Source organism: Protopterus annectens, chromosome 9.part0 (assembly GCF_019279795.1).
Source record: "Protopterus annectens isolate FY-2018-M chromosome 9.part0, PAN1.0, whole genome shotgun sequence".
Classification (NCBI taxonomy): domain Eukaryota; kingdom Metazoa; phylum Chordata; order Ceratodontiformes; family Protopteridae; genus Protopterus; species Protopterus annectens.
In genome coordinates this window covers 176,768,841-176,785,659 of record NC_056743.1, presented here as the reverse complement: position 1 = coordinate 176,785,659, position 16,819 = coordinate 176,768,841, and the positions used below count along the sequence as shown (strand labels likewise).

General features: G+C 40.4%; 1 protein-coding gene across 2 annotated transcripts in view; it reads left to right on the top strand.

Annotated features, from left to right (window-relative positions):
- Positions 1-16,819, top strand: part of MRPS35 (mitochondrial ribosomal protein S35) — a 556,289-nt gene that overhangs the window by 196,327 nt on the left and 343,143 nt on the right. For both annotated transcript variants that reach the window (XM_044082715.1, XM_044082717.1), the window contains exon 4: positions 7,997-8,057. In XM_044082715.1, coding sequence (XP_043938650.1) covers positions 7,997-8,057 — 61 coding nt within the window. The remainder of the gene's footprint in view (positions 1-7,996; positions 8,058-16,819) is intronic.

The window sequence follows — 16,819 nt, the reverse complement described above, 5'->3', positions numbered from 1 at the left end:
TTCCACCCATGTGTTGACTGTGTAAACTGTTTCTTGAACTAAATGTTGTGGTGTATTATTGCATCTGTAAGTATGTGTATGTTTTTAGCATGTTCTTGTACCTGTAGACATTTGTTCATTTCTTGTGTAATCTTATACACCCAGCCTGTGCGCCTGCAAATGATCCATTTAAATCAATGCACTACTCTGGTAAGCAAAAAAACTAAATTAACTTAAGCCCTTTAGAAAAGCTGATCAGCTATTTATTTCTTAACAGACAATTTCCAGGTGGTTTCCCTTGGCTATTTTCTTTCTTTTTTTTTTTTTTTTTTTTAATTCTCACCATGGCAGATATATTCCAAGCAGTATTGAGGCAAGATCCACTAGAGCCTTGTCTTTTTTGATGGCATACATGAAAAGGTGGACTCTGGAAGCATTGTAGAGGCAGCTGCATGGAGAACTGTACGTACCTTTACAAAGCATTACAAACTGGGTTCCTTTTTTAGGTCCAGGAGCTCCTGGATCCATATTCTTCTTCTTCTCTGGTTGACTAGACTTTAGTAATCAACCTGTATAGCCTAAGGGCTACTGCAGCAGTGGGAATGATAAGGTTTAAAATTTATTCCAGTCAACAGAGGTGATGCAACTAGAACTATATTAGATGTAAAGTTATTTGTTAGGAAAATTAACTTAACAATTCTAGCATCAAGAGCAGAATTCAAAAGAAATAATGTTGAAGGGTCTGAGCTAGTAAGAAGATCCACGTTTAACCCGCCACTAATACCTCAACTTAAAAACTTTGAAGCCGTACTGGATAAAGAAGTTAGAAAAGTAGATGAAAGAAATAGGTATGGACACAAATATAATTTAAATAAAAAAGAAAATTATGTGTTGAACGACTTAATGAATAACCAGGTAGTGAGAATAATGAAACCAGATAAGGGAGGGGGAATTGTGAATATGGATAAGATAATATATGAAGCGAAAATGAATACCATTTTGCAGCATGAAAATAAGTATACAGTGGTCTCAAAGAATGAGATGCAAGTAGCTTATAAAAGAATAGATTTAATTCTACAAGATTTGGTTTTAGAAAATGTAATTGATAATAAGACCTTAAAATATTTAGAAGTGAAGAATCCAAGGGTAGCAACCATGTTTGGTATACCCAAAATCCACAAGAAGCAGGACGATCCCCCCCTTAGACCCATAGTAACAGCGGAGGGGGCTAAAACTGTCCCTTTAGCCAAATATGCAGATTTTAAAGCTAAACATATATGGGTAAATAACAAAATAATTTTAAAGGACTCCTGGGATTTTTGGGGGGAACTCACACCTGAGGTTTACAAAGATGATCTAATGTTTGTCACTATCGACATAATTGACCTTTTTTCCAGTATTCCGCACAAAGATGGTATGGATTATTTTGAAGAAAGTATATTTTCTGATCAAAAAATGACACAAGAAGAAAAAATTGCTACAGTTATACTTATGGACACCATACTCAAATATAATTTTCTAATTTTTAATGGTGAATACTACCAACAGAGAGCTGGGGTGTCCATGGGAGCGGCGTGTGCACCTACGTTTGCTAATATAGTTCTTTCTAAGTGGGAGGAAAAATTTGTTATAAATTCTAATTTTAAAAAATATTGGATAATGTATCACAGGTTTTTAGACTATATAGTGATTTTTTGGACTGGGGGACTAGATAAATTCTTGGAGTTTTTTGAATATATAAGCTCCACCACAATTTTTTTAAAATTTACATATGTAATAAATTCAGATATTTTAAATTATTTGGATGTGGAATTATACAAGATGGACCACAAATTTGAAACTGAAACTAAAGTGTATAGAAAAGGGACATATTGCAACTCCTTCCTACATTACGATAGCTCCCACCCCTTACACTGTAAGAAAAACATAGTCAAAGGACAGTTTGTAAGGGGATCCAGGATGACAAGTAGGGAGACAGGTTTTAAAGAAGAATGTAACAGGTTGGAAATTATGTTTCTAGAAAGGGGCTATCCTAAGGAATTTGTTGGAGACATAAGGAAGGAGGTAGAAACTGGTAGAAAGGATAGGTTTCAGCCCATCAAGGGACAGGAGGAAATTAGAAATTTGGACAAAGAGGTCAATTGTCTGGATAACACCATGGAAATATTTCAGAAAAGGCTAGTGGTGGAATTCAATTCCTTTAATCAAAACATGAAAAGCATCTTATTAAGGGAATGGGAAAAATGTTCATCCTTTTCTGACATGGAAGAAATTAAGACTATCAAACCCAAAATCATTTTTAGTAATTCACCAAACCTAAGAAATATGATAGAAAGAAAAGGACTTGATAGGAGAATAGTAAGTAATAGAAGGATGGGTACCTTCAAATGTGGAAGATGCCAACAATGCCCCTATATTATGAACAAGGAAGAAGTATATATAGAAAGTAGGAAAAGAAGAATAGGAAGTAAATGTTTTTCCAATTGTGACACTCAAGGAGTTGTTTACCTAGCAATTTGTCAAAAATGTCAATCATTTTACATAGGTAAAACCGAAAGGGGTTTAAAAAAGCGAATCTATGAGTATATGTATGACATTACTAAAGCAAGAGAAACAAACGCACTGTTTAAGCACTTTAGAAATTGTAGTGGAGGTAGTTTTTTATTCTTTGTAATAGAACAAATAAAACCCGACATTAGAGGAGGTCCATGGGAGGAAGTTCTAGAAAGTAGGGAATTATGGTGGCAGGTCAACCTTGATGCTGGTAGGAAACCTGGACTCAATGAATTTCTTTCCATTGGACCACTATTAAAGTTAAGAGCTAACAAGATATGACGTTTTTTAACCTTGAAGTAGTTTTTATTTAATGATTTATGTGGTACAAGTAGCTAATGGTCTTAACATTTTTAATTTTTAATTTTCTTAATTTTTTCAATTTTTTTATCAATTTCCTCTCTTTTTCAAAAAAAAAACATCAATTTTTAATGACTAATTTTTAGTGGGCATTAATTATATATTTAATATAAAGGTTGCAATATATAAATTATGTATTTAAATAAATAAGTTTTTTAGTAATGCAGTAATATGGTTTATACACTAGATGGGGCCCTAATTCCATTTTCAGTAAATACTGATTTCATTACATTTAGTTTCTTCCTATTATTCTATAGAATTTTAATATAAAATGCATTACAATTCAATAAATTCAAGTAGGAATTCAGAAATTAAGTATGTTTTTAAGGATTAATAAAATGAATCGTTCACGTTTATCAAGATGGTATCATGAATATTTAATGAAACATGAATATTAATGATGTTTAAAAGGACCAGATAGGCCCATTTGAATAGAGTATAAGTGATTTTATTGGTTAATTGATTTGGAACTAATGTATTTAATGACGAAGATTTTTAATTAATGTTATCTGAGGAAGTCCTATTACAAGGGACGAAAACGCGTATTTTTGGAGTGGAAAAGCGTTAATGAGTTGCTGCTGCAGTTTGTTGTTAGTCTTGTCACAATAAACTAACTGGATTTACATTTTCGTGGTTGTTGGTGTTTCTCTTGGCTCTCCGGTATTCGCTTTTGGAGGATTATTGGTTTTTTCGAATGCTGCACATAGTTTTCATGAGGAACATTGTACAGTTGTGTACGTTGCACTGACCCATACTGTAGATGTTCAGATTCCTCACTGCTGCAGTAGCTGCACCCATCCATCGTTCCCCTATTCTTGCATGTAGTTGTAGTTAGAATATATAGCAGGATTATATTTGCTTCTACTTTATATGCTTTATTGTTTTATTTTAACACATATATTAAATCACTTAAGACATGGGCATTTATAGACATGGGCATTTATATAAAAGAAAACAAACCATGTTAACATGTTCACACTTATAAACATTATGCATCACATACATTCTTTTTTTACACGTATCAACCCAGCATTACATAAATAAATAGCTAAATTTCTGCATTCCCTTAAACCTCACCTCACACCTCCTCCAAAACATTATTCTGCAAGTATTCTTCCTACAATTTCCATTTTTACTGTGTAATTTGCTCCAATCCTTTTCTAAAGATCCCACTTCCATTTATTTTATTTCTGTTACAATATTTGCTACTTCAAATACAGCTGATTTAGACATTGATTTCCATTTTCTAGTAATTGTTTTTTTCGCAGCCACCAGAATTAAACTTATGATTACAATGCCTCTCTGTCTAGGCAAATTGGATCCTGTATCCCAGCTAAAAAAAAAAAATAATAATAATGCTCATCCAGTATTTCTGAAGAGTACTGTGTAGGGATTTTTTAAAATCTACTAGTTCATTGCACTTCAAAACTTATGTTCCCAGTTACCTCTTTCTTTCCCATCACACCTGCAACATTTACCGTCTAGCTGAGGAAGAATTCTTTGGAGACTACTTGGAGTATAAAAATACCTATACAAATACTTCCAAGTAAAAATCCTAAATCTTCTCAACTTTGTTACATATTTCCTTACATTGTTTTCTAGTGAATTGCTTATCCAGTCTCTCTTCCCAACCTTTATTAACCTCTTCTGATTGATTCCTGTAGTTATCATGCAATATTTTATATGTACTACTAATTAATTTTTAACAGCAGCTTCTGTTCTAGATTCAACTAAAACTCTACCAGAGCGGTTCTTTCACTTAGGATTCCCCAATCCTTTTCTCTTTGCTTATACTCTGATATCAATCCCTTATAGGGAAGGCAGTTTTTAGCCCACAGTCCAAGTGTCTTCTTGGTCTTGTCTCATTCTATTACCTTTTCCTCTCTAGCTGTTTGCTCCCAATATCTCAGTTCTTTTGCCAGTTTTCTGCAGTAAATTCCAGCACCCTCGTGCCTGCTCTCTGTACCTTAATTGCAGTCTCCCTAAAGCAAAATATCCTTTCTTCGTTCTTGTGTTGGCGTAGTTGTCGGAGTACACTCTGCTACTTTATGAGTGTAATATGTTGTGTGGCTGTTGTTATTCTCCTTAAGAATCTGCATTCAAAATCCCACTCTCTCCCATTTTTGAACTTCCCCCTGCTTCATCATTATCCCTTTCCACTTTGAATTCATCTTTCTGATTGTGGTGTGTATATGAGCCTTAACTGTGTAGCTGTAAAATATCCCTTTAAATCAAGTAATGCTAAGCCATCTTGTTCTTTTGGAAGGATCAACTTATCCCACTTGCCCTTTGCTCCCTTTCCCTCCCAGATAAAGTCCCTCAGTTCAAATTCTCCTCTGGTTGATAAAAATATGCTTGACCTTAGAATATGTATCGTGGACATGCTTGCCCATCATTTTCCCCTGGGATTGACATACAAGCATTACTTTTTCATTCTTGTCTTTCCCTTGCCAGTTCCTCCAGTGCCAGTGACATTCATTGAACAGAAATTGCCCTGGTTGTAATCAGGACTTTATTCTCCAAGATAGGGAGTGCTTACCTCCAATTGTGTATTTTTTTCAAGCTTTTAGGTGTCAGAAAACCTCTTAAGTATTAGGGAAGTTTGGTATTCCATGATATCTTTCCACTGTTATTTTTATTACAATTATGAGGAGCGCACACCTCCCAACAATGCCCTTCCTTCTGAACAGAGTAGGATTTCTTCTTGAAAGGGAGTCAGAATAAATTTCTAAGTTGTTATTATGACTTGGCATTCTGTGGATAGCTTTCTTTAGTGATTTTTCTCTTAACTTTGTATGTAGTTCTGTACATGGTTAAAATTGGTTCTCAGTTTTATGTCATTGGAGTTGTATAAAATTGTCATGCTGTCCACATTTTTGATGTATTTTTGTTTCTAGTCTAAGGGAAATTATTAGCAGAATTCCTTCCTTATTTTCCTGGTAAATTTTAAAAGCCAGTGCCAATAAGTGGATTAACAGATTTGACCTTGGGTATTTGTTAGATTGTCTCATTTCTTCCATTAATAGTAAATCATTTGATGATTCACCTTGATACTGCAGTCCTTCTGCTCATTTTCTTTAATGTCAGTGGTTTGCACTTGTCTGTTAAAAGTCAGACATATTTGCTTATGTAAACGGGGCCAAAGTTGCATTAATTTTTTTCTGCAGGTAGTGTATAACACAGTAAAAGACCATGTTTTAAGTTAAATAGATCTGACTTCACCTAGGGCTCTGCATCTGCGTGAATCTCAGGAAGATGCATTGGTATATAGGATCTTCTGATCAGGACCATAGGCCACAGCAGAGGACAGGCTGCTGTAATCCTGTAGTGAAAGCAGTAGAACACACCTGTAGATGTCTGTGGACAAGCTGTATATTGACATTGTTGCACACTGGTTATCAAGTGACACCTGTGGTTCAGGCATATATAAAAGCCTCTTTCTGCTGTCAGGATGGCACCATATAAGGTAGCCCTAATTTCCTGCCCGCCCACTCCCTGAATCTTCCACAAGTATGTCTCTTCTTGCAGGACCCTTATTTGTGATAGGGGTGGTAAACTAGTAAGGTGCCTCAGGTTTAGACTGTGGAAGATCCAAGAATGCAGCTGAAGGAAGACATTAGTGGTGAGACAAAATAAAAAAAAAAGATAAATGTTACAAAAAATATCTTAACAGAACCAAAAATAGTGATGTGCAGTCCATGGATCACTGTTATTAACCATGTTTGCCAGTGATATGTGGCAATATTTTGGCAGCCTGCCCTTTATGCAGTGTGTCTGTTTTGTTACAATCCTGTGTTCATGTACTGGTATATCACAGTCGGCCAGCAAAGTACAAAACATTTTTCAGCCACTGGAACTATGGTTCTTCAGCTCTCAAAAGATGAACACTTTACTGCGGAACCAGGATTCTGCCTGAGCAAGGGAATACTCTTAAGTACTTGAAATTTCTGTTTGTTAGGACACTGACCTATTTTGAGCAAGTGTCAGTAACAGTCAAAAAAATCCCACATGAAACTGGGACTAATGTATCGACTAAGAGACTCCTTAACCCCCTGACCATAGTACTAACTTTCAGTGGTACTGTCCTCACTGTATTACACCATTCTGAGGGGGACAAGCTTGCATCTGTTTATAACAGAGTTTCATTACTTTTTTATTTTTATTAAACAGGTAGTTAAAGCCCTTTTTAGCAGAGACCTGGAACTTGTCAAGAGTCGTATAGTAGGCAAAAAGGTTGCTGAGGTTTTCAGACCTAGGACTACAAGATAAAGCTTGTAACATCTCATAGCCTTAAATCCTCTGCAATAACTGCCAAGCTTAGAACTTCTACCAAATGTGTACTACTGCAAGATACTCAAGCTAGGCTTTACTTCCAGAATAAGCTAACTTACTAATGGTTGCTGTTCTCAATTCTGCCATTGTATACCCCTGTAAAAGATCCACAGATACTTCATTATTAACTTTGTCACCTGTTTACAATTAGGTTGATGATGAGGTCTTTATTAATTTTATCGCCATTTTTGGAATAAACTACCAAAAGTCATCAGAATTTCTCCTTCCAAGGTAGTTTTTAAAAATATCCACTGTAAATATCTGCAGTCCATAAATAATTATAGTAACTGTAAATCTCCTTACAGTTTAGACATTGTTTGACCACGTACTGTTAGCAATCCAAGGAGGTCATTTTTTTTTTCTTATAGTATTTGAGGCACATAGCTATACTCATAGATAAGTTTCCTTTTTTACTCTATGTAAACAGCTGCATTTTGTATGGTTATTGTTACTTGGCATCTCCCCAGAAAAAGGGCTTCTTTCTCAGTTGGAGTAAAATTTTGAATAAAACAAGTAAGGTGGGCCAGCAAGTCCTTATTTTCTTCCAAGATCTTTTATTCAGTTGTAGACTTTCAATTGATTAGTGAACCATAAGATAATTGCTTTGCAGCAGTTCTTAGCTGTTGTGATATCCCTTTGTACAGAAATAGTAGCACTTACATTCTAACATGATTTTTTCATACTGCTTTCATGAGTTAGACCTCAACAGTAGAGAAATGCAAATACACTGCCTTGAAGCTGTGAATCATTCTAAAATTTTGTTTGTTTACAGATTCCAAACTTTTTACATTTAACACCAGCTGCAATCAAAAAACACTGCTCTGCTCTGAAAGGTCAGTAAAGTACCATTCCCATTTTTGTGTATCATCTGATCCTCCTGGAAGAATCCAATAGTGCATGTATTTATTACTTAGGATTATTTTTTTATTGCATTATATTTATTTAAGTCGTAGTGTTAAGTCTTCTAAAAGTGTGACAACATTATTGTGATATCAGGTACTTACCTGATTTTTATGGTGTCCTTTTCTGAGAGCTTGGGTATAGTGATGCTTGGTTGAAAGGGTATAAAACACAACTATAGTTAGTACTGAATAAGTGGTTTAATGCTAAGATAACATTTTTTACTGTAATAATTTATGAAAATATGAAGAGTCAACACGAGATAACTTGTATGTCTAGTCTTTTCTATTTTTTGTGGCAGCTCATTGCAGCTTTTGGCCTTTTTTGACCGTTCTTCACCTGTTCTATGCCTGCATGAAAATCTGGCAACCCATGCCCCAGTGTTTCTTTTGAAGTTTGTTTCACTCATCCATTACATACTCTGTACTTTATCATGCTTACTTTGAATTCTTATGACACTGCTTGCCGTATATGATCCCTCCTTGCAGCCTTATCCTTTTTCTTCCCTCCTGCTTCCTGCATTTTCCCTCTTGGAATTATATATAGCTGGGTAATATCCCCTCTGTCCACACCCTTTCTCTGAGAACAAAACTATCCCTTAAAACTATCCTCATATCAAGACAACAATTTTACATTTGCTTGTTTGAATTTCATTTGCTTTACATAGTACTTATTGATAAAGCACTTAGGGGCTCAGGTCAGCACAGCTAACATCTCATTCACAGTTTGTATAGCCCTTTTCCTCTTTGAATAACCCCCTCCAGACTGCACATTGTTCTTGAGGGTAAGTAACATTACCATAGTCATTTAAAGTAGAAAGTGGCCTTCCCATCTCCTGAAAAAAATCCTCACTTAGGCATTCACTCAGTATCTTAATAACCATCACTGCTGATTTTTGGGAGAAACTATCAAGCAGTTGACAGAACATTAAGCAAGTGGCAATCCTGAAAGAAGAGTTTTGCATAAATCCCTTTTGGTGATAAATGAGTTGTCCCTTTTCTCCACTGCTGCTTGACCCCAGAGAAGGTGTTTATACGTTTTGGCGGGGGGGGAGGGGGGGTCCTCCAAATGGCAGGTGCAGAAGAGGGTTGCCACCTTGCAAAAAAGCTGTACTCTGAGGATTGCAGGAAGTGGTGTCTGAAATTCCTTCAGGTGTTCAACAGTTTCTTAATGTGTATGAGTGTATCAACATGAGACTGGTATCCTTGCACTTCAGCTATTTGTTATTACATGAGACTAATGTCTTCACACTTCAGCTAGTTGTTACAGAGGGTACTTCTCACAACTAATTCCTTTGTGAGCAACTACCTGGTTGATACTCCAAGTATGTCATTTACACTTTATCTGCGTAAAACCTCAATTGCCATTGAACTGCCTGTCTTCCTAACTTGTCTCAGCAGATCCCGCTAGTTTAACTCTCACTCATCTCTGACTTCTACCCCTATCTCTGTGCTTTCTGCTCAGATATCAGTAGTGTTTCTATGCTATCTGAAATTTCTATGTGTACACAGATGAAACTTAACTAGGCTCAGAACCAATCCCTGTGACATTGCATGCAGTAATACACTTCTTTACGACAGATTGCTTTTGCCAACTTTGTGTTCCCCATCACTTTCTATTTCTGTCACTCATCTCCGAATGCAAAAGAAGACTTGCAGCTGTACTGACAGATCCCCTGGCAGAACTCTGCAAGTGATATCTCGGCAGTGGTGAAATTCTGGGTAACTAAAATGGATGCCATGTTACCACTGCATAAGGAGGGAATCTACAGCTGTCCTGAGAAATAAAAGAAAAATAAACTTGCCCTTTGTTTTAGGGAAAGAGGGAAAGTCATGAAAATACTGAGGGAAAGGCTGGTTTGTTTAGAACTATAGCCTGCAGAATAAGTACCAGCATTGTTTGAGGAAAATAGGACATGCCAGTCCTGCTTGATTGAGTTTTATGACTTAATTATGCTGGAACTTATAAAAGGTATCTTGGACTATATTATGCTGTATACCTTCATTTTTGTAAATGTGAATCAATCCTTCTCAGAAGAGTGACAGGGAAACTGAAGGAGCTTGGAATTGGAGAAAAGTTGACTAAATAGGGTGAAGGATGGCTTGCTATCAGGAACTGAAAGGTAGTTAGCAGAAAGCAGTAGGATGTCATGTGGGTCAGTCCTGGGACTATTCCTCATTGCCATCTCTGTGTTAGACATCGACGTAGATTTCTAACTTACTTTTTTAATGGATCCTTTTGTTGATGGGGTTAGCCCACTAGGCTACTGGCCTCTCTTTCAGGAGAGAAGTGAAGTAATATTTATGTTACTACTGAGAAGTGGCAAAGCTTTTTCTTTTCTTTTTTCTTTATATATAACACCAAGATAGAAGGGTTAGTGGAAGTGAGGGAGGGAAACCTTCAAAGGAACCTAATGAGACAGTGTAGTTTAAGAAGTGGTTTTGAAGGTTTAATATTGGGAAGTGTATAGCACTTCCCTGAACTCAGAAAATTAGAGTAGATCATCAGCTGGAAGAGGAAGAAAGTTACACTAAAATGCATGATGTTAAGTTGTCTATCTCGCCTTCATTCTTGCTGGATGGGTTCGGAGCCGACCTCGGCTCCAACTCGGCCACTCTAAAAGCTCGAGAGTTGGTTCCACCGGCTCGAGGCTCCCCTTATATCCCACAATGCTAGGCGAGAGTTACCTCAGATCTCGTTTGCCGCTACAGCTTCGAGGTTGGTTGCTTCTACCGGTTCCTGGTGAGTGTTAGCTTTTTATACAAAAAGTTACTCTTTTTTTCCCCTTTTAACTTTAATTCTTCCCAAATTAGTGTAGGATATAGTTCTTTATCCCCGACCCTATTTTTTCTGTGGCTTCCTCGGCTCCGGCCGGAGCCGAGGTTATCGAGGTACCCGTGTCGGCTCCGACAAGATCTTCGGAGCCGACAACCAGAAAGAGATCTAGGTCACCTTCTCTTGGCTCCGTTCATTCGGCTCCAGGATCTCCCCTGCTGTCTGAACGGAGCCAAAGGTCTCATTCCTCTAGGTCATCGAGGCTTTCCGATCATGACCTTCAGAGGGTGGTGAGTCGACTACTTAAGTCCGAGGCACTAGCCCAGATGCTTCAGAGCCCGACTCATCAGTCGGTGCCTGCCCCGGTCCATCAACTCTTTCCTCCTTCGACTCTTTTGAGTTCGAGCCGGGTCGTCGGAACCGAGACTGTGGTCACCGAGCCGAGACAATTGTCTTCGGCTCCGTGCCGGCTCCGCTTTCTTCTGTGGAGGAATCTCGGCGCCGGACCTCCCTCGTCGGCTCGAGGGGTGAGTGGCATCGGACCCTTGTCCGACCCCTCTCCCTCTCGGTGCTTGGCGCTGGTGAGTTCGGCTCCGACATCGGCCTCGAGCCATCACTGTCGGTGCCGAGGGGGTCCTTAGCTCCTCGGGCGGGGACCTCTGGCTCTGCCTGACAGGGGTGCTTTCGAGGTCATGCGGAGTGTGTTAGAGCCTGGCTCTACTCCACAGTCGGCTCCGTCAGCCCTTCCCTCTATGCTGCCTCAGGGTAAGTCGACTCACTCCCTCATCCCGGACCGCAGAGAGCCAGCTCCTCAGGAGCCCCCTTTGGGGATTTCATCCTCTTCCGAGGCCTCTCCTGATTTGGCAGAAGAGCCCCCTCGGAAGAGGAAGTGCAAGAGGAAGCATATTGACTCACCTGAGTCTATCACGTCGGACACAGATCTGGATGATTCTGAGGGTTCCCCCCGTTCCCCTTCTGAAGATGTCTCATTTGCAGACATTCTGGAGATCCTTAAACAGAGGGGAAATTGGCCAGCCCTCAACCCTTCGGAGGACGAATCTGTGTATCTTGAGGCATTTGGCTCTCGTCCTTCCACCTCCTGGGTGTCCCCCCCCTTCGACCCCCTCATGCAGGTGGTTGCTAAGAAGGCATGGACGGCTCCTGATTCAGTGGACCCCACTCCCAGGAGACCCTCCAAATTCATCACAGCTCCATCAGACAAGCAATTTTTATCAAAAGGAGTTTCTGTGGATGCTATGGTGGTAGCTGCCGCCACAAAGAAGGAACTGGCTGATCCTTCAGTGCCTGTCCATCCTCCTAACAAGGAATCTAGGTCCATGGATAGGTAGGGAAGCGGATGTTCTCCTCAGCGACATTTACCATGCGTTCGCTGAATTACCTGTGCCATTTCACTCGTCTTCAAAGGGACTTGGTCAAGGAAGCGAGTGAAATGTTGAAGGACCCTACAGCTGCGGGTTTCCAAGAGAAAATGAACACGCAGCTGGCTATCCTTAATTCCATTTCCAACTCCTCCATGCGCCTCCTCTCTTATGCGGCCGATGGAGCGAGCAGAGCCGCAGGAACAGGGGTAGCCTTACGTAGGCACGCCTGGATGCGGCTATGCAACTTTGCGGAACCTTTCAAGACGTCTTTCACGAACTCCCCTTTTGATGGATCATCTCTTTTTGGTCCTCAAGTGAAAGAAACCCTGACTAGGTGCGAGACTGATGGCAAGACCCTTTCTGCCATTGGAGTCCGTTTTTCGACTCCTTCTAGGCCTTACCCCAAAGGCCAGAAGGGTGGAAAGATGTGGTTCCGTAAACAATCTCAAGGGACTTCGCCTGACGCACAGAGTCGTTTTCCTACCAGAGGCAGAGGTGGGAATAACAATGGTAGACGTCGCCCTAGGGGCAGGGGGTCCGCAGAACCAGGGCAATCGGGAAGCCTTTCCTGACAAGCCCTTTCAGCATCCCTGAGGTGTTGCCCGACTGCCCATCTTCGGAGGCAGTCGGGGAAGATTGTCACTGTACCCAGAAGCCTGGCTATCCCTGACTCAAGACAAATGGGTACAGTCCATCATTTCCGAAGGTTATTCTATCCCCTTTCTTCGTTTTCCAAATCAGTCAAAAAAAATCCCTTCCAGATGTTCCACCCGCTCAAAGGGATATAGCAGCTTTGGAAATTTCAAAACTGCTTGCAAAAAGAGCAATTCAGACAGTGTCAGCAGACCAACAAGGATCCGGAATCTACTCAAGGTTCTTTTTAGTTCCAAAGAAAACAGGGGACTGGAGACCAATTTTGGATCTCAGTATCTTGAACAGATCAGTCAAGAAAACAAGATTTCGGATGGTCACGCTGCAATCCATTCTTCCCCTATTGGGAAAAGGAAACTGGATGTGCTCTATAGACCTTCAGGACGCGTACTATCACATAAAAATGAACAGATGCTCCAGAAGATTCCTCCGCTTCAGGCTGGGAACCAGTCATTTTCAATTCAGGGCCCTGCCCTTTGGTCTCACCACTGCCCCCCGGGTGTTTACCAAATGCATGGCAGTGGTAGCTTCTCACCTGAGATGACAAGGATTCCAGGTGTTTCCATATTTGGACGACTGGCTTCTCACAGCTCCCACCAAGCATCTCCTTCTAATGGCCAGAGATTATACTTTTCGCGTTTGTCAAAAACTGGGTATTTCAATAAATTGCGAAAAGTCTGTTTTGTCGCCTTGTCGTACTATTACCTACATAGGCGCAAATTTAGATACTATAAACATGTCTGCAACGCTAACGGACCAAAGGATATCAGACATTCAAAAATCGGTGTCACTTCTTCTCAACAACAACAGAGCCAAAGCCAGGTTAGTTCTAAAGGTGTTGGGAATCGTGGCAGCGGCCATACCTCTCCTCCCATTGGCCAGATACCACATGCGGATCCTTCAGTGGATGCTCTTTTCTCAATGGTCATACCAGGAACTTCCAATGTCTCACACCATTATGATCACGCAAGCGTGCAAAAAGCATCTCATGTGGTGGATGTCTTCCCCCCAGCTCCTGTTGGGAAGACCATTTGTTCCACCTCCTCCGGTTGCTACTCTGACAACGGATGCCTCCCTGATCGGGTGGGGGGGGGCATTATCAGGGCAGGACAGTCCAGGGCACATGGCAACCAAGCGAATGCCACTTGCACATAAATGTTCTGGAGATGAGAGCAGTGCTTTTAGCGTTGCAAGCCCTTCAAGACTCTCTTCCCTTGGGAACGATTGCAATCCAGACAGACAATATGTCTGTAGTGTGGTACATCAACAAACAAGGCGGAACCAGATCATACCCCCTGTGTCGAGAAGCACTCAGACTGTGGCAATGGGAGATTTCTTCTCAGCGTTTTCTGATAGCAACGCACATCCCCGGGAAGTCCAATCACATTGCGGACAAGTTGAGCAGAGCTATTCTCATGCCTCACGAGTGGTCTCTGAAAGACTCTGTAGTGAGAGAGATATTTCTCAAGTGGGGTCAGCCTTGCTGCGATCTTTTTGCTACTCCCCAAAACAGCAAGTGCAGAGAATACTTCACTCTATTCCCTTTACCAGGTCAACCCAGCAGGGACGCTCTAGTCCAAGTTTGGCCCCGGGGACTTCTGTATGCATTTCCTCCTTTCCCACTGATCTCTCAAGTAATACAGAAAGCTATCGCTCAGAAGGCCTCATTGATCCTCATTGCTCCTTACTGGCCTCGACAAGTGTGGTTCCCCTTTCTACATCGATTTCTTTTGGAGCGACCGTGGAATCTGGACCTAGTTCCAGATTTTTTGATCCATCAGTCGGGTCAGTTTCATCGCTCCCTCCCCTCTCTGAACCTCACTGCTTGGTTCCTCCAGTTCCAACCGTAGCCAGGCTTCCTCAATTATCTCACTCTGTTAGAGATATATTGATAGCTTCCCATAAATCTTCCACTCGAAAGATTTATTTGAGTAAGTGGAAACGCTTCTCATATTGGGCACAAGGAAAGGACATAGATCCTTTCACCGCTTCCATCCAACTAGTCCTTGATTTTCTAGCTGAACTCTTCCATGCAGGTTCATCTCCATCTACTCTTAAGGTTCAATTGGCAGCTATTTCTAATTTCCATGTGGGTATTTCTGAATCTGCCCTAATGTCCCACAAACTCTGCAAAGCCTTTTTGAAAGGAGTTTTTCTTCTCAGACCTCCTATAAGAAATCCTCCTTCTCCTTGGGACCTAAATTTAGTTCTTGCTTCTTTGATTCTTTCCCCTTTCGAACCTGCAGCTTCATGTTCCTTGAAGTTATTATCATGGAAAACTCTCTTTCTGGTGGCTATCACATCAGCTAGAAGAATTTCAGAACTTCAAGCACTCAGTTGTCGTTCTCCTTATCTTTTGTTCCATAAGGACAGAGTTTCCTTACGAACTAACCCGTCCTTTTGCCTAAGGTGGTTTCAACATCAAATCTAAACCAAAGCATTGACCTCCCTGTCTTTTTCCCAGAGTATTCAAATAGGTCTGAACAAAAATTACATTGCCTGGATGTTCATCGTCAATTAAGGTACTACTTGGACAGGACGAAACAATTCAGAAAATCTGATCAGCTGTTTGTCTCCTATGCGGAAAGCAGAAAAGGACTTCCAGTTTCAAAGGTATCATTATCCAGATGGCTAACATCTCTGATTACCCTTGTTTATGAGATTAGACACCAAAACTGCCTAATAAACCTAAAGCCCATTCCACCAGAGCTTTGGCTACTTCTCTAGCCTTCCAAGACAGACTGCCTATTGACACCATTTGTGCAGCGGCTACTTGGGCTACTCCTCACACTTTTATTTCCCATTATAAGTTGGATTTAGCTTCTAGGCATAGAGCTAATTTTGGTTCCACTGTTCTCAGGAGTCTGTTCCGTTAGGCCACCGGGACAAGGTGCTAGGGACGGTCCCATCCAGCAAGAATGAAGGCGAGATAGACAACTTAACATATAGAAGTTATGTTCTTACCATAACGTTCCATGTTAGTTGTCTTCTTCTCTTCTTCTTCGTCCCACCCTCCTTCCCCTGGCCTGGACAGACCTAGAGGAGTTGTGATCGTGACCTCTCTTTCTACCACCTCTTTCTTAGTCATATGCTATTATGCATATTTCTTGTTTCAGGATATAGGTCACCCCTTTTCTTCCTGCTGTTAGAGGTGGATTCTGTTTTACAGTTATACTGTTATTGATATAAGCTGGGTTAGCTTACAAACGAGATCTGAGGTAACTCTCGCCTAGCATTGTGGGATATAAGGGGAGCCTCGAGCCGGTGGAACCAACTCTCGAGCTTTTAGAGTGGCAGTCGGGCCGAGGTCGGCTCCGAACCCATCCAGCAAGAAGAAGGCGAGAAGAAGACAACTAACATGGAACGTTATGGTAAGAACATAACTTCTATTTTCAGGAGAAATGATATAGTGATATCTGTACTGATCAGTCCCCTACGACAGATATTTCAGATATGGTTATGAACCAGGGCCTCCTTATAACAGCAACATTTGTGATCAGACTACAGCATTTAATTGAGGTAGTTATGACTTGTGTTGATGAGGTTATGATTTTCTTATTGTATCCATATGGCATATTAAAAACTCATTCCCTCCAGCAGAGCTGTTTTGAGTGTATACCTTTAACTCCCAGTGGGTGTGGCTTCAGCCTTTAAAAAATGAATTTATCACCTTACAGTTCTAACAAGTACTTATTAACAGAGGTCATATTTCAATACAGTTGTGTTTGCCATCATATATGCTTCAAGATAAAATATTCTGATACCTTGTGTGTAGCATGGTTTTGGATTTATTAATGCAAATATGAACAGGCAATATTTGACGCCTAGAGGAGCAGTAGGAGGTAACTGCAGAAATGCCTGTAGACATCACTCGGCTGTAATGAGAT